General features: G+C 40.2%; 1 protein-coding gene across 1 annotated transcript in view; it reads left to right on the top strand.

Moving 5' to 3' along the window:
- Window positions 1-231: 231 nt before the first annotated feature.
- The window catches only part of APBB1IP (amyloid beta precursor protein binding family B member 1 interacting protein), a 64660-nt gene continuing 42236 nt past the window's right edge, over window positions 232-22655 (top strand). Inside the window, exons 1-4 of the mRNA XM_014248608.2 lie at window positions 232-329; window positions 15040-15111; window positions 17066-17153; window positions 19046-19338. Of these exons, the coding sequence (XP_014104083.2) occupies window positions 15040-15111; window positions 17066-17153; window positions 19046-19338 (453 nt within the window). The 5' untranslated portion in view covers window positions 232-329. The remainder of the gene's footprint in view (window positions 330-15039; window positions 15112-17065; window positions 17154-19045; window positions 19339-22655) is intronic.

The following is a 22655-nucleotide window of genomic DNA, read 5'->3' on the forward strand; positions in this document are numbered from 1 at the left end:
CTGACAGCGCTGTCCAGCCGAGAGCGCCCGGCCAGGCTGGGGCGGCCCTGGAGCGGCCGAGGGAGGGGAGCGCAGGGGCCGGGCTGGGCCGGGCCGTGCCGGGCCGGGCCGGGCTGGGCTGGGCTGTTCGGTCCGGCCGGGGTTTGCCCGGGGGATGAGGGCAGGGCAGCGGCTGTCTCTGTCCGGCCCGGGGGCGGAGGGCGGCGCTGCGAGCACGGCGGGGCGGCCCCACTTCCCCAGGCAGTGCTGGGCCCCGCCGAGCCGGGCCGGGCCCCCAGACCCGCCCCGCGCCTCCTCGCAGCCTCCGGAGCCGCCGCCCGCCCGTCGAGGTAAAGCGGGAGGGAGGGATTAGCCGGACCCCCGAGGGCTCCCGGCGCCAGGCCGGCAGCCGGCGGGGTGGGCTGTGCGGGGTCCCGCTGGCCGCGGTGAGGTGTCCGGCCAAGGGCGCAGCTGGGCTGGGAGGTGCGGCGACCCCCGCCCTGGGCAGCGGCGGGGAGCCCGCAGAGGGAACAGCCTCGCACACCGCGCTCCCCCTCGGGACAGAGACCTGCCGGCGGCACGCGTGGCCTCGGGGGCTGACGGGGCACCGCGGGTTTCGCACTGCGGTGCTGGGTCCCGGGAATGGTTCTTCTCCTCGGCGGGGTTAAACTGGGGCAGACCCTCCCTGCTTCCAGTCCCTGGGGGAAGCGATACGGGGTTGGTCATTGCAAGGCAGGGGTGCCAAAGCTTCCCTGCAGCCTCACGAGGCCGGCGGGGATCCCGAGGGATGCGCAGTGACCTGCTTCCAGATCAGTGTTAGGAGAGTGAAGGCGGGAGGGAGAAAACTGCGGACCAAGCGGGCAGAGAATGCCCCACGTGAATGCGCTATTCGATCTTCAACTAAGCGAGTAGACGGTGGTGTGGTTGCGGCCAAACAGCCAGTACAGACTTCTAAGGAACACAGTTTACGTCTCTCTGCTGTTGGTGCCTTTGGCAACGTGCATTAGGGAAAAACTCTCAGTGTCGCCTGACTCAGAGTGTCCATCCAGCTTGATACCCTCAGGTGAATGCCACGGAGAAGTAACTGAAAGGCAATCTCCACAAGCTTGTGGTGGTTTTTCAATCCCTCGTGCACTAAAAGAGAAGTTATTAAATCCATTCATTATCACACTGGGAAGAGGTATCCAGTAGGGTCTTTTATGCAGCATACAATCCAGCCTGTCTTAACTGCCATTAAAATTTTGTTGCAGGAATACAGCCTACAATAAAATAAGCAGGGTTCCACCAAGATCACCAAGCTAGAAGCTTCACTTTTTGAAGTCACTTCCTGCCCGAGATGACTCTGATTGTGTGAATAATTTGGCTCCAGTTTGTCTCTCCCTCTCAGAACTCTGGTTTGCAGAATTTTGGCAGTATTTTTTCCTCTTTGGTTCTAGTTCCTCTTTATGAATTACATGACATGCGTGTTTTGTCATCTCTTCCAAACCTGCATCCATCTTATTTCACATGTGAAATTTGTTGATTTTACTGTTACTCGATTACCCTACTGCTGCACAGCAGTGATGTAAATGTAGTCAGGGCTTGATGTACTCCATCTGTGTCATTAGGGACAAATAGGTGAGTCCCGGTGCTCTAGGGAGCTATACTAGTGACCTGTTCCAACTGTGCAGTCTCCTAATAATTTGTCTTCACTAAATCTACAGGGCTTTTTTTTTGTTTTTTGTTTGTTTTTTTTTTTTTTTTTACTTTGTTAAATGAATCTAGGTTAAAATTTGATGTCTGAAACAGAATGTTTAACTTTTTACTGAACCTCTTTGGTTGTTTTCCCCTGTGAGCTTTCTAAGGAGACTATTACATTTAATTGTACTTAATGCTTTCTTCAAGCATTCCTTAAAAATTGAGATAATTTGGTTTGAAATATGGCTTACAAATGTCTTTGGAAAGTTGAATCAATGGAGCATTACCAATAACTGAGTGGTTCTCGTTTTATTCTCAGAAAATTCTGGTCCATCTGGGAACACATAACTTGAAAAACGTACTAACTCTGAAAGGAACATTTAATCATTCCCTGTGTCTTCTCTTTCATTTTTAAATACCTCCTGTAGCTATTACAGACTATTCTATGAGGCAGACTATGTTGGGAGGAAAAATGATTGATGATTCAATGTAATTATTGAATAAATTGTGTTTTAATTGTTCATGCTGGAACTTGTGGTTATCAGTGTGTAGTATCTTCAAATAGGGTATGATGCTTTCAAAGTGCTGGTTTATTTTGTTATCAAAAGTATTTATTACAGCAAAGTTTGATTTTTTCAGATCAAATGTCACTGTAGCTGGACAGTGTCTAGTAGATCTAGTAGATGGCATAACCCATGTACCTGTAAATCAGGTGTAGCCTTGATCTTTTTTGTAATTTATAAAGAGACTTATGCATTTGGTAGGGTTACAATTTGCACAAAAGTGGCAACAGTATGAGCAGATGGGCCTGTTGGATGTAACAATTTAACTCCGGAGCCCTATGATTTCTCGCAGGTTAAAAGATTTACCCAACCCACTAAGAATTTGTTTTTGCTGTGTTTTACCTTTCCTGTTAAAAGAAATGTATTTAAGCAATAAGAGGAAGAAGAGGCAGAAAGGGTTCCTTCTCTTGCTCTTTCCTAAGTGGTGAAGAGAGAGCTAAGAGCTTGGGCAAGCTGTGGATGGAGGGATCACCTATTGTATCCCTTTGGTCCTGCGAAAAGTGTGAGAAAACCACCAGTCTGCAGTGCTGCAGATGAGAGAAGGGGTTGCCTTGTTCAAAAGAGAACCTGTCTTTCTTGCAGATTCATGAACATCTGACCATTGATAAGATGATCTGGAAACATGGATTTTCTTAAAAGCATGCTTCAGTTCAGAGGTTGTTTTACAGGAATGTAACTGAATTTTGTTTTCCTGTATATTGTTAAGATATCAAGGCCCTTATCCTTTCCTGCTCTCTTTGCAAACTACATGGGTTTTCCTTTCTCACAGACCATTTTTAATTTCTTTAGTTGTAGTATATCTTGATTGTTTGGTGGAGGTCTGACCTGTTCTGATGATGATTTCACATGGTCAGGTGCTGATCGGGGTTAAAGCAAAAACAAGACCTCTTATTTGCCTGCAGCAATATGGAAGCTTTAGCTTATTTCCTTTGGAAGGTCTCTAGTGACAATGGTATCTTGTATCTATACAGACCTTCCAAAGCACTCCTTGGGCTTTAGAGGCAGGACTTTTCTCATCCAGCTGCAGACATGAGCATTTGAGTCACCCGAGGTTCTGAGTCACCTTTACAGTCTCTTACACCAAGAGATAGATACTGCTAAACCTTGCTTTGGTGGCTGTTTTAGACAGCAGCCATGAATCCTCCTCTGTAAAATTGTCTTCTTTTCCCTTCATCATCTTAAAAAAGCTTGGGACAACCAGGTCAGATGCAGATATCATAGAAATGTTGCCATATGTATTTCCATTATTAGGAATGATCCATGGCTCTTGGAAAAACAGGCATTTGGGGCATTTCCTTATTGTCCAGCCTATTGGTCCACAGCTACCCCAGGTATAACCAGTAGAGCTGCCAGTGTAGAAGATATATGTTATACTGTGCAAGAAAGAAACTGGGTGCTATGTTCTTCTCAAGTTTCTGTAGGAGGCTTTTAAGCATTTACAGCAGCGTATATGAGATCATGTTCCTCACACCCCTCAGTTTCCATTTGTAGTGCTGCTTCTGGGTTTTGAATGAAAAGGAAGCACAGATGACTTTGATCTGACTTAAAATTTTACTGTGGGAATTCACAAACTAGTTTAGTAATGATAGTTCAAAAAGTTTAGGCCTGTCATTAGTTTCAGACTTTATTCCAATAAAGTGACCTTTTAGATTTATGGCTAGCTGACTGACTGTTCTCATATTTTTTTTGCTGCCAGGAGCTACACCAGCCTGCACACAGCTCTGTTTCTTCTTGTTGAACATTGATTCAGCATGCTATGAATTTAGGCTCAAATAAATAAGAGCTACAGTCATTAGAAGTATTAGCAGTATTTTGGGGACTAGATGTATTATAGATCCAAGACGGAGAACAACATTCAGTGTACATACAAAATGAATTTTTCTCTGCTGCTCTGTTTAGAAATGCTAACAAAACCACATCTGATAGAAGTTTTGCACTGGATACATCTCAGTGCATTTCCATTTTTACTTTCACTTTGTATTTGCTTGTAATCTAAAGTGGTGGATGTAAAAGTGTGGCATGTGACATCGGTATCAAAGGATAAAACTCTCTGTGTCTGCTATCAGTGATGAGCAGACCCTGCATGGTTGATGTCTCTACCAACGGAAAGTTCTCAGTTGTCCTCAGACAATTCAACGGATTAAACAAACATTTTGGTGAAAATCTTGTCATTGTAGCTACACCTGTCAGGGAGAGTGGGGATGGAAGAGGAGCAAATCTGCCTTTAGCAGCATCCCTAGTCCATCAAGCATAGAGAGAATCACAAGGAGCCAAAATTAATGAGTATGCTGATACTTACTGGATGCTTTTGCTGATAAAAATTTAAAATTACCTTCAGAGTCCCCAGTTTTAGGCAAAATGATGTGTCTGCCTCAAAGGCAATTCACCAGAAAAGTTAGGAAGCTCAGCAGAGAGGTTGTTTAAACTGTTGGCATCAAGTCCATGTTGGCAGCAATGAAAAGATGCTCCTTGGTAGCCTTAGTTGATCCATTTTGGTACTCTCACTGCCTCTTCAAGTAACCCAGGCTGCAGATACATAATTACTTTACTTTTGCATATGAGCAAGATTTTGATGTACTTTTGAAGATTTTTCTAGTATTTTCTAACTGTACTGGAAGGCCCTATTCCCTCACTTGCTATGGGGATTTCACTGAAGCACAGAAATAAGAAGGATTATCAGCCCAAAATGTATTTTTGAAAGGTGATGTGGTTCTTCTGTCTGATTGCAAATTTACAAAACAAAACAAAAACCCAGTAAAAAATACATTACTGTTCTCTGCTTTTTGATGAAATAGTGTATTTGAAATATATACTGTACGTGTTCCTTGGAGGACATAAATATCTGAGTCAACCTTGACCAAGCAAGAACATGTGCCAAAAACATGAACACACAGAACATTCCCAAACACTTGTTGTGGTTACAGCTTAGGTTTGTACTTTGGTGGCCATATCCTCATGACTGACAGGAAGGTGACGGACCTAATGTTTGAGAGAGCAAATATGAGTGAGCCAGTAGTTTTAGATGCCAGTTCTAGGAAGGAATTCATAAACTTAATTGCAGTTCTGTCCCATGGGGTCCATGTTCTTACATGAAATCCAGCAGAGCCTTTCATATCTGTCATTAGATTAGCCTCTTTTGTCTCCCCCATGTCATGATGGAGTTGCTGTGACCAGATCAGGACTGTTCCATCCCTCCTCCACTTCTAAAGGAAAAAAGAGAGGGGGCAGTGATATTTCCTTCTCATGGAAAACCTTAGAGAAATGGAAGAATGGAAATGTCACAAGGTTCTTCTCCTTTTGGTGCATTTTCTTCTCACAGCTGTTTCTTTGTGTAGTTCAGGGATCTCTGGATTGTGACAAAGCAAGCACTGCCATACCAACACAGCATTCTGTCTGTGGTGACTCCAGGCTTCCACTTGCCTTACAGATCTTCATCTGAAACCTACTGCTTAGAACTGCATGTAATTACTGCATTGTATAGACTGAAAGAAGCAAATTTGCTAGGTGAAAAGTTAACAGTGGGCCTTGGAATCGTACCTGACACTTCAGTCAGTAGTAAAACTGAGATTTTTTTTAAAATATTAATTTAATTTTTCTATTACTCACTATGTTACTGAGAACAGTAGTGTGGTGAAATATATATAAATTCATATTAAAGCATTACTTTATTTGATTTTATTGTATGAACTGTGTACAAAACAAATGGATTCAATAACATTTTTACAGATTTATCCTTTTGTTTCACTTTTACTGTTAGAGCATTTTATGTTAGTGTCTTTTCCTTTTTCAGTGTTCCTTTCCCATACCATGTGTGCCATCCCTTAAGCATTTCTGGTAGTAATAACATGTGATTATAAGAAAGAAGATGGTGATTTAGAGCTTTTGCCAGTGATAGGTCATAGGAATAAGTTATTTGTATGGGGAGACAGTTGTGTCATAGACCCTTGTAGCATATCTTATGCTTATCTAGTGGCTCACTGTGGGAGGAAGTGAGTGTTGGAAAAGCTGAGCCACTGCCTATCCAAGGTGCAGTTCCTGCACTCAAATTTGGTACTGTAGTTTTTCATTCCTTTTTTCCTCTTCCTAAATTTAAACTATTATTTTCACTAATAATAAAAAAGTGTGGAAACACTCTTAACATCTTTTGATTCTATAGGGAATTGAGGAAAGGAAGGATTTTCCCCTCATTTTACACCCCTGTATGCCTTCCTCTCTCATCTGTGGGCTTCCTTCTCTACTGTTTATTACATTTTAGACAATCTATTAATGTGGGATTAGTCTACTTCATCAAAATTGAATTATTGGACTTTGCTGGCAATTGTTTAAAGTACAAGACAGTCTCTTGTCATCTAAGTTCTGGACAGCAGTGTTGGGTAACAGGTAAAAAAAAAACAGGAAGGAAAACATTGCACCAGCAAGCTACAGATTATGGGAAGGAATGTGGAAACTATAAATTCTGGCTACTCAGGGTTACATTACTCTTTTGCTATTCTGCGCTGCCATCATGGCAGGGAATGGGAGGAACCTAAAACTGAGGTTCTGATACTGAGTTCTGATGACTTGTAGGTCTGTTTATATCTGAGTAGAGCTGAAGAAGACACATTATAAACCCAAAATGGATGAGCCTGGGTAAGCTGGTGGCTCATGAGCTCAGGGAACACACTTCCACCCAGCTTTCTGCCTTTTCCAGGAGAGGATATGTTGTCGGAATAGAAATACCGTTCCTGTATGCCATTAATCTGGCACAGAAAAGGGAATTGTTTCTTTTACCATTCTGTGTGAAGACATAGGGCTGGAAATATGTCTCCTCCTACCCTTTTTTTCTGTGTAGTTTGTTCTGCCTGTATTGCTCATGAGGAGAAATTCCCCAGAACGGACCATTCTGCAGTAAATAATTCTGTGGCAAAAGAAAAAGATTACCAAAACTGTTGCTGTATTTCTATGATGTTCTTAGACCCACAAGCCAGACTGAAGCACATGGTCTGATGTGAGGATACTGTAAAAAAATGAACAGAAGTGGCACTGTTTTGATTCCCATAGAAACAGTCCCCTTTGGGAGCTGACAGGAAGGTACAAAGTGCAGTTCTGGTACACAAAAATTGCTCCCAAGCTTTCTCCTCCTTGTATATGTGCTTTACACTGGGTTGGGTTTTTTCCCCATCTTTCATAAGGTGCTTTTAACTCACAGTTCCCCATCTGCTCAAGTATATTTGGAATACATTTTCTGGGGCCCAGGATCCAGACTGTGTGTGTGCCTGTGAGTTACTGTGGAGAGGATCTTAGTGAGGAGTCTCATACCCAGCCTGTGTGCCGTATCCCTCTACATGCCTTTACTGTAGCCATAGGTTAAATGTTCTTCCTATCCTCTTTCAGAACAAGAGCCCTTTGCTAACCCCCTCCTCTGGCCTTGGATAACTTCTTCCTGACATGCTGTGAGTAAGCTGTTAGGTAGTCCTTCATTCCTTCCAGCTTCACTTAAATGAGCCTCAGTGATCATTCAATAATCTTGCCAGCCTGCCTCACCCTCAGAACAGGACCCACAGCTGCTTCTCCCAGACACACTCTTGGCAAGGGTGTTAAAGAAGAAAGTATGTATTTGGGGCAGTATGTATTTGGGGGAGAGGGGAAGGCTGGGGATGGTGGTGGATCCATCACAGAGGTGATGGATGCTGAGGCAGCAGCATCTGGAGGATGGCCTCACACTCAACGTCCTGTGCTGCTTTACAAAAACATCTTAAATGTCCGTCTTCTCTCCCCCTGTCCCCACCCTGCTCAGGCCCTCTGTCACTCTCTCTGAAAATTAAGTACACAAATATCACTGAAAAAGATTGTGGAGTTCCTGTCGTGTTTAAATTATTATTATCATCTTGGCAAAACAAGTAAAAAATACAACTGCTCTCATAATTTAAGTGAAATTGTGTAGTTTTCATGTCTATGAAATCTGAGAATTTTGGACTAATAAAGGCTTTTTCCAAAATCTGTCCTCACTGCAGGTTTGTTCCTGTAAAATGTGACATAACTGTATTTCCAAAATGGCAAAAAAGTCAACAAACTTTCAAGAGGTTTAATTGTATAAATGGCATAGTTAAAATTTATGTGAAACATGAGTACAATCTGTGAGTTTGGGGTGCTTTTATCTAACAATGTTTGTGTTTACCTCTGGGTGGGTGATTCTGGAATTAGTAGAATATGAACTCTAGTACCCCATGTTAACATTAGAGTAGGATTCTTTCTTGATTGTATTTATTTGCCACTTTAATTTTAATCCAGAGCCAGATGTCACTCATTTTTGAACTAATAAGGATACTTTCCAGTTGTACAGTTTTCCTGAAGCTACTAGTGTTTTAGTGTGTCCCTTTTATTCCCTCATGAATAGAGTTATTGCATGTCACACCATCCCTGAGATAAATATGCAGTGTAACTTCAGCTACAGATAAGCCTACAGTTATTGGCACACCAAATTTCCCAGAAGAACAGTGAATATTAGTAAAAAGCTGCTTTCAGAGTTATCAGTGTGTGAAAGCTTTTTATTGGAAAATACTGTTCTTATCAATGTTTACTGTTCTTATCAATGTTAAGTAAGTACAGTGCTGGAAGCAGTCTAATTGATCCTTTATTTTTAAAATATGAGCTAGTGTTAAAACAGACAGTTACAGAGCCGTGTCATGTAAGTAAGAAGGAGGAAAGTCAACATGCTAATTGCCAAATCTGATTGTGATTTTGAAACCTTAGGGTCAGCTATCATTTCTATTGTATCACTCCAAAACTTCAATTTCCATTCTTAGTATCTGCTGGAATTAGTAACTAATTGGATTATGTTCCTCTGGACTGAAGTCTGCAGAGACAGAAGTTCTCTTGTACTTTACTTCAGAAAAGTGGGCCTATATGTCTCTTAAGGATTTTTTACTTGATGTGATGAAATAGCTGGTTAAAGAACTCCCATCCTGCCTCATTTAGGTATATGAGAGACGTGTGTAGAATGAGTTTTTTCTTGACATCTAACTGTAAAATCACTGTGAGGAACATAGATCTGTTTCAGACCTGCAGACCATCTGGCCAGAGTTATCCCCGGCTGTGGCTAGCATCATGTACTTCAGAAGGAGGCAACAAGTTTCGTGCTGAAGATACGGTGTAACCTGCCTATCATGAAAGATCTACTCTGGTTCCAAACTGGTGGAGCCTTTATTTTAGGTCTTAAAACACGAGGTTCATCATCTTTGCCTGAAGCTTTCTGCAATACTAGCACTTCTAGCTACAACTGCACGTAGAGAAAAACAACTCCTCAGCTTGTTTACTCACCGGTTTTGATGATGAGGTTCACAGTTACACTGTGCATGTTTCCCTGGAACAGTTACTTAGGCTTTCATTTATTATCCCACTGGTTTTGTGTTGTAAGTCAGGATGAAATAGTGCCTCAGTAATTTTCCCCTAGGTTTTGGTGCATTTTTTTAATGACACTAGTTTCACACCTGTTTTCTGTGACAATCAGTAAGCCTCTTTCCAGCTTTTCACTTTATGGTGGGACTCTGTCACTTTCATCATGCTTCCCTAGTTTTCTTCCTTTTTCTGTCTTTGCTATGGGATGATCTACTTCACATAGTCTGTAGTACACAAGGGTAAATCTGTGACTCGAGCAATTTATTCACCGGGCTACTGCTGCGTCTCTCTAAAATATTAAAAATTTCTTCATTCCACTCCGGAAAGCATTTAAACATTAAGCAATAGCAGGAAGTTGCAGTGCTGTTAGCAGTCATCTGGGTAGTCAAACAGTGTTCATTGTCCTGGTACTCTGATACTTTCACACCGTAGTGCAGAGACTAGGACCTGAAGGTGTGCTTTTGATGTTTCTGTGTGACTTGTCGAAGTATAGTTCATGTAATTTTATCTCTGCTATTTATGTATGTAGCAATTTAAGAACAACAACAATACTTTGAATGTAATGAATGTGTCTGTAACTGTTCACTAGATCACTAAGTGGGCTGGTTCCCAATACTGTTTATATCAGAATCTACTGTAAAACTTTATTTTCTGACATCATGCTGTTCCTCATTCCTTTTTTGTTGTGGCCCTTTGGTTGGTTAAACTGCATCAACTCTACTGAGACTGAGTTGCAGAGATGATGATGTTGGTGTTTCCTGTTCAGTGTTTCACAAGGGCTTTGAGCTTGTTTTCTAACTTCTCCAGTGCAGAAGCCTTTTTACCATGTGGTTTAGACCACTCTTCCTGTGAACAGGGACTAGCTTTGGGTATTTCTTAGAACTATCAGATACTAAAGTACTAACTGTTAAAATTCTGTTTGGTATTGTACCATATCTGAGGTTTTTTGACCACTGTATGGTCACTTCTTCAGATTTCATCATATATTTAAATAATAGGTTGTTCTTGGTATGGTTTCTTCTTCTTTTTTCTTTTTTTTTTTTTAAGCTGGGTGATTTTTTTTTTTCTTAAGCAGTATAAATTTTGTACCACTGTTCTACTCCTCATTTGTTAGTTTCCTGCTGAATGTTAAAGATTCTATCAAACAATTCAATCTCCTATCTAAATTGGGAAGGTAAAATAATTAAAACAATTAATAGATTGTGGTTCTGGAGGACTTCTGGTAAATGGTGGGATGAATTAATGAGTCGACCTTATGTGTTACATAAACCTCTGAGGGCTTAATATATATACACTAAAAGTGAGACTCATTGGTGGTTAGAATAGGAAGTTGAAGAGAAAATGTCACAGTCTCTTAGATATACAGTATGAGAAAAGTAGGAGTCTTAAATAAATTTTTTTTTTTAAAAAAAGAGGTTTTTATGAGAGCTTAATGAAGATTTGAGAATGTGAAAATGGGGGAAATAAAAAACAAGGAGTATTTTAACTGTGCTGCTTCAAAAAGTAGTCTATAAGGCATCAGTTTGAAAATCAACCACTTTAAAAAGCAATCAATTTAAAAATATGTTACGTTTCACATATATGGCTTCCCACAAGGCCCTTCTTAGCTTGTTTATTTGTGACAACTGCAATTTCCTCATATTATTTTAATTCTGTTTTTTTTTTTTTTCTCTGCTTAAAAACTCATGCATAGTCTGGGAAACGTTGTTAAAATACAGTTCTGTTTGGTTTGGGATTTTTTCTGTTGGGTTTATTGTAGTCAGTAGTGAATTTTAAGAGTTCCTAGTATTAGCACAACATAAAGAAAAACCTGACAGAAAGTTACAGTAGAGTAGGACTGAGTATGAACCTCAATATTCTTCTGGGCACTTTGGTAAATCTTTTCCTATTTTCTGTTAATAAGAGCTCATACACCTACACATTTCACCTTGAATTTCTGTTTTGAATAAGTTCAAGGCTCTTTATAAAGTTCAGAAAAATTTGCTGATCCAGAAGGCAGCAACATCCAACAGGATCATTTCCAAATTTGCAAGTTTTTTAATCTGTTTATTTCTATTGTGGCAATCAAATAAAAGAAATGGATGTAAGTGGCAAGAAGTCAAAGAAGAGAAGAGTGAATGGACAGTCTTTTGCAATTCCATATTATGGGGATTCATATTACTATCTTAAGTTTTTCTAGCTCTTGGCAAGATCTTTGGTGGATATGTAGAGTTTTTATATCAATTTAAGAGATCATTCAGTGTGTTTTAACATAAAAAATTCCAGCATATTTGCTGATTATGATAATAATATTGTCTTCCTAAACCAAATCAAGAAAAATTCAAGAGAAAATAAAATACCAGTAGAAGCAGTGGCTTGGTGACAACGTGACTTTATCTTTCTGTTATTGTTGTTAATTACTGAGAAGACAGTCCTTAGGTTTGATTTTTAACTTTTTAGACAGTTCTTACTACTCCTTGTGAAAATAAGTTGCAACTGGTTGAAACTCGAGTGATTTTTTTGCCATTTTTATATTTCTATTCTGTAAAAATATAGTAAAGGCAGATTTCAGTTTGTCAAAAGAACTTGTATGAAGATCTTTTCCTGAAAGTTGATATAGCTATTTTTTTTTAAAAGTCTGCCAAAAACATACAAATAACTGGAACTGATAAGATTTCCTTAGAAGATATTTTGATCTCCTAAATCAGAAAACAGGAAAACATTAAATTATTCAGTATTATTTAAACACTGATGAGATACTTGTCAGTATGAGCTGCTGCTCCATTTTTTGTCACATAACAAATGTATCTTCACTCTGCCTGATCAAATAAGTGCCATTTTATCTAGCCTTTCTGTGAAAATTGATTCTCCAAGTGCCAGGTGTGTAGGAAGCTACACAGCTGTTGATCCAAATAAATGAATTAAGATTCAGTAATCATATTCCACCCAGCATACAGCTGAGTCTACAGAAACAGAATGTTGTGTACAAGGCTCTGTAAGAGAAGCATGATACAGACAGGGAGAGTGAGCCATGCAGTGTGGGTTTGTCAGCTGGAAAGGAAGCAGATAAGATGACTTTAACTCTCCACTCACTCAGCCTTGTGTGATGTCTGTTCCCGGTTCCTTGGGCAGAGCTGTGCAATCTCCACTGCTGGGCTATAGCTGCCCTTAGCTCTGCCAGCCACATCCTATTAAAATGTCTTTAAGGGTACCCAGTTCCCAAATCTTTAAGTCTTTCATTTCTGGGATCTGAGAGAAATGTGAAAGTTGAAAATTCAGTTCTTGGTTGCCTGTGCCTTGTTTAGTTATGTCACAGTTCTCAAAAAACAGATACTGGCTTAAGGGTTCAGTGGCCTTTATAATTTATCCATGGAATAGTTACATGACTCAAGATGCTCTGTTGAAGGAAAGGCATTAAGACTGAAGAATGGGAAACTTGCTGGTTTTCTTTTCTTATCAGTCTTTATAGTCATTAGAGTTATTCCTGTCCTCAGTTGATTGCTTTCTTGCATAAGCCTCATCCTGTAAGGTGCTCTGGTTGGTTGCCTTTGGCTGTCTACCAGGTGCTTACCATGGTGCTCTATCACTTCCCCTCCTAGGCAGAAGAGGGAGAGAAATTACAGTGGAAAGTTCATGGATTGAGGTAAGGACAGGGAGATCACTTGCCAACTACTGTCAACGTAGGGAAATTAAATTAAAATATTGCCAGTTAATAAGATGGTAGGATAATGCAAAATAAGAAGAAAACAAAAAAGATCTTCACCCCACCCTTCCCTTCTTCCCAGTTTCAGCTTCACTTCTAACTCTTCTACCTCTTCCCACTCAAGTGGCACAGGGGGATGGGAAGTGGGTTTGCAGTCAGTTCATAAGGCTGTCTCTGCTGCTTCTTCCTCTTCACACTGCTCCAGCATGGGGACCCTCCCAAGGGAGACAGCCCTTCATGAACTTTTTCAATATGGGACCTTCCCCCAGACTGTTGTTCTTCAGCAACTGGTCCAGCCTGGATCCTTCTCACAGGTAGAGTCTTAGAGTAACAGCTTGCTCTGGTCTGGGTCCTTCCTGGGGTCACAGGTCCTACCAGAAAACCTGCACTGTGTGGGCTCCTCTCCACAAGCTGCAGTTCCCACCAGGAGCCTGCCACACCAGGTGTGGCACACCGTGGCCCTCATCTTCATTCAGGGCATGTCCACCTGCTGTGGCTGGAGGTCCTCCACAGGCTGCAATATGGATATCTGCTCTGCCATGGTCCTTCATGAGCTGCAGGGGAATCTCTGCTCTGGCATCTGGAACATCTCTCCCTCCTTCAATACCGACCTTGGAGTTTGCAGGGTTATATCACTTATATTTTCCTACTCCTCTTTTACAGCTGCTGTGCAGCATTTTTTACCCTTTCTTAGTGTGTTGTCACAGAGGTGCCACCAGCACTGCCAGTGGTCTCAGCTTCGGCCAGCACCAAGTCCATCTTGGAGTCAGCTTGAACTTCTGTCTCTCTCTGGGGAGAGCTTCCTTCTCACCCCTGCAGCCACACTGCCCCCCTCCCCCCCCCAAAACTTGTCACAAAATCCAATACAGGTGCACAGAAACCCAGAGAACTGATAGGACTACTTGCGTGTTTAAAGTTTGGCCCTAGTTTGAACCCTGGTTTTGTGTGTTCAGTACCACAGTCCTAAATCCTTTGCAGGCTTGAGCCTCTTAATAAAAGAAAGTTTCTAGTTCTTGTCTCTGGTAGCATTCCATGGCAGACACCCTTTTACACTGCTTCTTTCCCTGCAAAGGAACTGATTTATGAGGGAGAGGATATGAGAGAGAAGCTGTGTCTTCCCCATTGCTCAGCACTGCTGGTGTGTGATCCTGTCCTCACACTGCCCTCTTGCAACAAGTGCTGCCATCGACTGTCATGCAGCATGTACCCATTTTCCTTGTCTCTTCCTCAGATCTCTTAAGGTTAGGTAAGACTTGAGTTTTCTCAGTGCAGTAGAAGTTGAAAGAAAAATGGAGAAACACTGACCAAAAAGTTGGTCATGTACCTAACCATAACCTGGTTTTGCACTAGATAGCACCCAACAACTCCTATAATATTAGTTATCTAAGCCAAAGAAAGAAGGCTTTCAAGATGAAACATTCAGGAATTTCTCAACATCAAACTTTGTTTCCCTCTCTATATCTCACAGGCTACATTATTTTTTATGTTTAAGATACAACCATGTTTATTAGCTGATGACTTAATATGAAATGTAAATTATGAGGTCATCAGAACTTCTGATGAGCATAGACTGAAGTGTATATTTTAGCATATACAGGATAAGAGGTCTGAACTGTTAGTAGTTACTTCTAAGGTATAGATTCAGATTTTTTGCAAGTCATGATTGTTTTAAAGTTATTTGCAAACACAATATGAAAGAGCATTTGGTTTCAACCATTCCTGGCTTTGAAATTAACTTCTTGTTTGTGTTGTTTGTTTCAGATGGAGCAAACCTGTGATGATATCGATGAAATGTTCAGCAATTTACTTGGGGAGATGGACATGCTGACTCAGGTAAATAATTTTGTGTTTCCATGAAGATTAGAAAAATAACTATTATGTGTTAGAGAAAAGAGGGAACTTCTCTACATTTTTCATGCACTTTCATTCTGAATAAATACATTATTGTTGTAAACCTTCAGCTAAATTTCTCTGTTTGACAGTTAAAACAAGAATAAGGTAATATCAGTACAGGGTAGGTTGTTAAAGAGACCTAACTGCTTGTGAAAGACATTTTCTGAAAAAAACCCAGCCCAGCAATGTAAATTCCTCTGGATTTAGTCCAAAGAAATTAAAGGATTCTGTGAAAACAGGAAGAGTTTGAGTCTGAATTTTCAGGTATGAATGCTTAGCATACATGGGTAAATAGGATGTAGCCTGAGTGTCAAATATGAACTTTGGAAATGAAAGCAACATTTTGAATGTGTATTTAAAGGATTCTTTAGATATGGCTAAATAGTAAGCTGCAGTGAGGGTGGCATTCAGGAATTCATGGAGGTAATATTCCCAATGCAGAATACACTCCTGAGAGTGTAAAACAGCATGAGCCTTTTTCTAAAGCTCTAATCATGAAATACTTCCTGCAAAAGCTGATGAAAGGAAATTTTTATTTCTAGAAAAAAATCTACAAAGGAAATAAATTTGCTGCATTTTAATAAATGCATGATTGAAAACACTTAAGTTGTCATGTTGGGTGTGTGAGTTTGGTTACAGCCTCTGTTTTGAGGGCGTCTTTCTTCTTGGTGAATACCAGTGCTTGACAAATTAAATACCAATAATTCTGAGGCACAGAATAGAAATTGTGTTTAAACTGGGTGAAAGCCAAGATTTCATGTGGTGTTGTTACTACCTTGTCCCTCAGTAGCCTTTCTGCTCTTTAGGGCTTTTTGTAAATATGCATATTTATTTTATGTATCTATATACACGGAGGGATTTATGGTAATCTCATTTCATTATTATGCCTTCAAAAGAAAAGACTGCTTGTGATAAATTTTACCTCCTCAGACTGGACACAGCAGTGTTACAAGGGCATGTAGTGCAAAGAATGAAAGAGAGTCTCCTGTCTCTCTGCTCCCTGGTGCAGTACTGGGTGGGATGGAGTGTTCCTGAGATTGAGATAGGCTTCTCCTCTCTGAAGTTCTGGCATCACCTCTTACATCAGCACTGAGAAGAGAGGGAGAAGGAGGCAGGGGTATCTGAAAGTCTGAAGACTTTCAGTTAACTGAACTGGATCTGTTAATTCCCTCAGACTCTTAACTGTCCAAACAAGACTGGAGATAATTTTTTCACACTTTTTCACCAGTCTTTCTATTTCTAAAGTAAGTGTAAATGATAGAAGCTCACAGAGACACCTCCACATAGCATAACAGGGCTGAAAAAGAAATGTAAATTCAGAATTAGCCTTTTTGGCCAAACTAGGAATTCTCTATTTACACAGATTTGCAGTTTACATTGCAACAGCATGGGGCTTTGTTTGTTGTATTTGGGTTTGGATTTTTTTCAAACAATAGGAGAAAGCAACAGCTAGATTTCATTTATATTGGTAAATAAAGCACTCTGGAAAGAAAATGGCACTGTGGCTCAAATGTGTACACAACTCTTTCCACATCCCCCTTCAAAAAACCCAGGAAAGCTAAAAAACAGTCTGGCTTTGCCTGCTGTCTCTATAAGAAACAGTCCAATTCTCTGCTGTTCCCCACACCAAGCCCAGGTGTTGCCTGAAAGGAGTTGCTGCCTTCAACATTGTATTGAGAAGCATGCAAAATCCTTTCCACGATTGTGAGACAGTGCTTGAACCCTTGTCCTGGCCCTAGTTAGTTTACCAGTCCAACATAATCTCAGAAACCAGTGTGTCATTCTCTTATTGAAGAATTTTATTCATTAGATAAATTCAGGTAATTGATTTGCAAATGTTAATGTATATAATAGTAATTATATCATCTGATACCCATTTTTTTCTTCTTAACAGAGTTTAGGAGTGGAGACTGTACCACCTCCATGCCCCACGGTGTCCAACAATGACTTTAGCTTTACAGTTGGTTTTAAAGATTTGAACGGTAAGTAGCCAAATGGACTCTTTCATGCCTTTTATGCTTGCTTAAAATACTTCACAGCAGCAAATGAGAAGAAAATCTTTACATACCTTGAGCAAAAACCCCAAACCAAACAAAATAACCCTGTTTTGCTGGAGGAGGAGGTATATTTTTGTGTCTTAATTTAGGAAATTTCAAAGGGAACGATTTTTTGGGGCATTACTCAGTTTCAATGAAAGCCAGACTTTTAAAAATGTCTGAGTGTAGAGGAAAACAAAAATGAGGAGTCTTCCAAATAACTTTCTAAAATGTAGTCTTTTTAATGTAAAAATTTAACTTGATGGAAGACAAAATTCCTCAATGTGATGTCAGAGTTGCATAAGCATTTCTGTCCAGTGGAAGTACCAGCTTCAGCTGCTTCCACTTTTCAGTGCTTATTCTCATGTAGGTTTGCACTGTTACTTTTGCATGTACAGCTGCTTGCTGAGGCTGTATGACAAACCAAATGAGGGGGTTTATCTGAGTTTGAAGTAAGAACCCTTCTTTCGATTTTGATTGTGATTAGGGTTTTTTTGCTTTGGTTTGGTTTTGATGTTTAGTTTGGGATTTTTTTGTTTGGTTTTGGGTTTTGTTTGTTTGTTTTTTGTTGTTGTTTGGTTTGTTGGGTTTTTTTTTTTGACTGAGGGCTGGTTGTTTACAGTAATCTGAGTTGGTGTTAACCTCTGGCTTTGTCCCAGGATCAGTTCCCTGTTGGGCTTTCCTAAAGATTCTATCTGTAAAGTGGGTAGAGCTATAATAGAAAGTAGAGTTAATAGAGAGGATCATAAGCCAACTTCCCCAGTGTCAAGAAAATTGTATTAAATACTATATTAACAGGGAGAGCAGAGTTAACTGTGGTGGCCTAGTGACATATTCACACTTAGTCTCATGAATGACTTTTCTTTATTGGACTATATTGGCATTTTTGAGTATCTAATTCAGTGCTCTTCATCCCTCTCAAAATCTCACTTAAAAGTTTTCCCAGTTGGTGATTTATTTATTTCTTAACTGGACTCTTTAGAGAGATTTAAACCACTGACTGTTCAATCTTAAAGAACATTTCTCTTCTAGAAAGCTAAAACATCCTACAGGGTTTTGCTTCACAGTATGTCTTTACACCATTGCTAGTTAAAACAACCACAAATTACATGTGAAGTTCTGGTATAGAATTTTATCTTATACTCTATCAGAGTAAAATAAAACAGAAAGAAAAAATTTAATTGTTTCTATCTGGTTTATAAGATGCTTTTGAAAGAGACTTTCTTGTTTGTTCCTTGCTTAAAGGATCCTCAAAAACATGTGTGATGTATCATCCACGTGGTATGTCACAGATCACACATTACTGATGTGCTACAGATGATACCATGCAGTTTATTGTGTCTCAATATTCTTTGATTCTGCTTAATTTTCATTTTACTGTTGTACAATAGTAATATATGGAGATATTCTTGATCTAGGCCTCAGTTATATGGTTTGTTGTATGCTGTTCCAGAACTTGCTAAGCATTTATATATGCGCTTACAGCCTAATGGGAGCTCATGGAATTTCTTACACTCTTATCACTAAGCGTGTACCCAGTAACCTGGCAGGATCAGGGCCATATTTTGTAACATCATAAGGGCCTGAGACTGTATCACTGAAACTGAAGCTTCCTGTCCTGTTTAGTTTGTATTCTAGAGTTCCTTGTACTCTGAACTTCAGTATGACCAGATTAATGGCTATTCCAAAAGCATGTTTGTTTCTTGAACCCATGTAAAATGTTGTTTCCTTTCCCATAACCCCGTAACCATGCCTTCTGCAATTTAATCTCTGCTGAACTGGAAACAGTGCTTTGCATTGCATTCACTCTCTGACACATTTTGTGGTTTTCTTTACAGAATCGCTAAATGCCCTAGAGGACAAAGACCTGGATGCTTTAATGGCTGATCTTGTAGCAGACCTTAATGATGTTGAACAGAAAACTTTACAAACCCAGAAAACAACTTCTTGCAACCAGCAAAGTACAGTCACTCAGCCTTCAACAGGCTTGAATAGTGACATTTATTCTAAAGTAAGCCCCTATGTTACCATTACTGGACAGTTGGAGGATGATTTGCCCCCTCCGCCTCCAGATCCTGAACCAGAACTTCCACCACCACCGCCACCACCTCCTCCTGAGCCACTTACTCAGGTGAGTCTGGGTGGAACCTTATTCTAAGCATTCACTAGTTCTTGTCGTTTTGTAAGGGATATTTGATACTGGAACACCAGTGGATCTCCCAGGCAGATACATCTTGGGAAGGCTGTGCAGTGCTGAAATGTGCATGAACTCTGGAGTGAAATTTCTACTGTTGTGGTCTCAACAGTTTCTCCTGTTCCTTGAACTATTGCCCATTCTCTCATCTTTCTAATCATCATTTTGATAGCCCAATATAGGCATAATCATTGCAAATGGTTTATTGTAACAGAAAAATTTATCACTGAATCATTTTAAGAAGCACTGATCAGTTAATATCTTCTTATAGAGAGTTTGGTTTTGGCATCAGTGCACAGCATAGCCAATGATCTCCACTTCATGAAGATGTCACTGTGTGTGTTCATTGCAGTCTGTGCTATTTGTACTGATGAAAAAAATCAGTGGATGTTTCCTGGCTCCATCCTTGGTCTAAGTGATTTCTTGCAATAGGAAAGGCTGTTCATGTGTGTAAAACTCAGCATTTGCTAGGTGACCATATCCAGAGACAAAAACAAGTACCTCTCCTGGTCCTAATACAGAATTAGTGCTCTTCTTGGTGTTGCCCTTGAAGGAAAGTAATGAGGACTATCTGCAATAGGGGACAAATGCTCTTAGGAGGTGCCAAAGTTACCAGTAGGTAACTATTTATAACTATTTATAAACAACTGGCTTACCTGTATCTAAAATTTCGGATTTATCACAACCTTCTCCATGTCTGTATTTCTTGCAGAGCTGTTTTAACAACTGAAATAAAATGTGATATTTGTAGTATTTTTATGATGTGAGATTGTGGAGAGGTAGTGTGAGAATTCTGCCCTGTCACAGCCCTGTGAAGAGAAGGCATTAAAAGAGTGATGCAGCCCCCGCAAAAAATGAATCTGAAATCATGAAATACACAAATATATCTCTTTCAGTATTCATGGTCACAGTAACTGTGATTGAAAGAAGATGTTTACATTTGGGGAATGGAAATATCTTAGGGAACATGAAAAGTATCACTCAGTTTTCCTTAAAACCGTGGTCAATTCATTGCTGTTTAAAAGCCCACACAAACTGAATATGAATCACCTCAGCATCACTGCTGCCCTTGTGTTTGGAATCATACAGCAGACATATTCAGCAAAAGGAACAGAAAATTAGATAGAAAAAATTGTGTATGTCTAATGGTATAAGAAGTGATTCACTGGATAAAGCTTCATTTGATGCTTGGGACCCTTCAACACTGTTTGAAGAATGAAACTGATAAACATATGGGAGAAGCTTTGCCATTGTTCTGCATCTCAAAAATAATAGCTAACGTCCTCTCTTAAAGGAATATAAACATTTGCAAAATATCAGCTTTTTGAAGCTAAATAGCTTCAAAAGCTGAAGTATTTTTTTTAACTAGTATGACTGATACAGAAGAGATGTCATCAAGATGAGTTCTATCCATTTCCTTCAAGCATTTCCCTATCTTGATTTAGACTCATGAGATCTTTAAGGAAGTACCAAGCTTCTAAGTTCCAAGTCTGGTTTGTCAGCTGACAAGTATGCTCTGGAAGAGTAGCTGGTTAGGTGGGCTGAGACTGGCCAGACTCAAGGGCTAGTAAGTTAATGGTTTGCTGGCTGGTAGCAAGTGGGATCAGCACAGGGGTTTATATTGTTTAACATTTTCATCTGTGACCCGAGTGATGATATAAAAACCCACCTGCAGATGTGCTGAAGATGCTTTTAATTAAGGGCATTGACTGTTAAGATCACTGGCAGATCTTCAATGCAAGGAGACTTAAAACATGAGGACTAGGCCAGCAAAACTCTCAGAAACCCAGCAAGGTACAAGGTCCTGCACCTGGGGTGTAATTACCATTTGTACAATTTGGGAGAGGACAGGCTGAGCAGCAGTCCTGCTGGAAAGGAGATTCTGCTGGATACCACAGTGAATAAGAACCATTAGGGAAAGATCATCTCAGTAGAGGAAACTGGCCTCTGTTGGGAGGAGTATGGCCAGCAAACTAAGGGAGTTATTGTTGCTTTCATTTGGCATTGGTGGTCCCACTCCTGGAATATTGCACTGTGGAGATACTGGAGAGTGTCCAGCAGAGAGCTGATGGAATGGCCAGAGGCATGCAGTGATCAGGAGCCAGCAAGGACAGGCTGAGGGAGCTGTGCTTGTTTAGTCTGACAGAGGAGACTGGGGAGTGATCTAATGACAGCCTAAAAATACCTGAAGGATAGATGCAAATCTGGTGGTGGCAAATTCTTCCATGGTAGTGTTAGGTCACTAACATGGAAGGGGCAAGAGCTACATGTTGTAGCTTTGTAGTTTCAGACAGGACATTAGGAAAATTTTTTCCTCTTCAGATGGTGGTGCAGCACTGGAACAGGTGACCCAGAGAGATCCCAGATTCCCATTCTTTAAAGGTTTTCCAAACTTTACTAGGCAAAATCATGACTGACATGATCTAAGGTTGGTGACCATCATGCCTGGGGCAGGAGCTTGACTATGGACCCTCAGGCCTCCCTTCCGGACAGCATTTTTATGATGCTGGGATCTAAAGCTCACTGAAATCAACTGTGCTGAAATTCTTGCCATTGAGTGTTGTTCTTTCCATTGAGTGTTGAGCTAATTCTTTATTAACTGATATTGGGCATTACCTGAGAGTCAAAGATTTTAGAGTGGGAAGAGTACGTTCTTGCTAAACACAACTGGAATTCTATATGAAAAAAAAATGTAGGCAAATGTAGCCTCTCCCTCAGTTGAACTGTTCCTCTGAGACTGATCTCTAACGATATTCCCTGATCTCTTTCCAGATTCAGGGAGTGTCAGAGGAGGATAGGAACAGGTTGTAGAAGCATTTCTAAGGACTATAACAACAATACTTTATTTCCCCATTAAGGCATCGGTTCAGCTTTTTCCTGCAGCCTTTGTCTCATTTTATGATACAGTTTGTATTCAAATACTAATGGCATACACACTGTGGCTTACTGTCCACAGAATTGCCCACAGGGCTATTACACAGGTTGAATGATGGAGGTAATAACCATTTAAAACTAATATGGAAAGAATTGATTTCAAATTAATATTAATTTTCTTAATTAGTATTTGTTTTGACATGACATTTCTGCTCAGTAGAATGAAATTCAGCTGTAAGTGGAATGTATTTTGTGTCATCAAAATCCACATTCCTGTTAGCCAGGATTCTTGATAAGTGATTCTTGAGCCAATGAAGGCTGACATTGTGTTTAACACTTCTGGTTATCCACAGTCAAATAAGAACAGTGTTAGTAATTCC

The sequence above is a fragment of the Pseudopodoces humilis genome, chromosome 1, assembly GCF_049639895.1.
Source record: "Pseudopodoces humilis isolate 2021_Gansu_Grassland_sample_001 chromosome 1, ASM4963989v1, whole genome shotgun sequence".
Lineage (NCBI taxonomy): Eukaryota > Metazoa > Chordata > Aves > Passeriformes > Paridae > Pseudopodoces > Pseudopodoces humilis.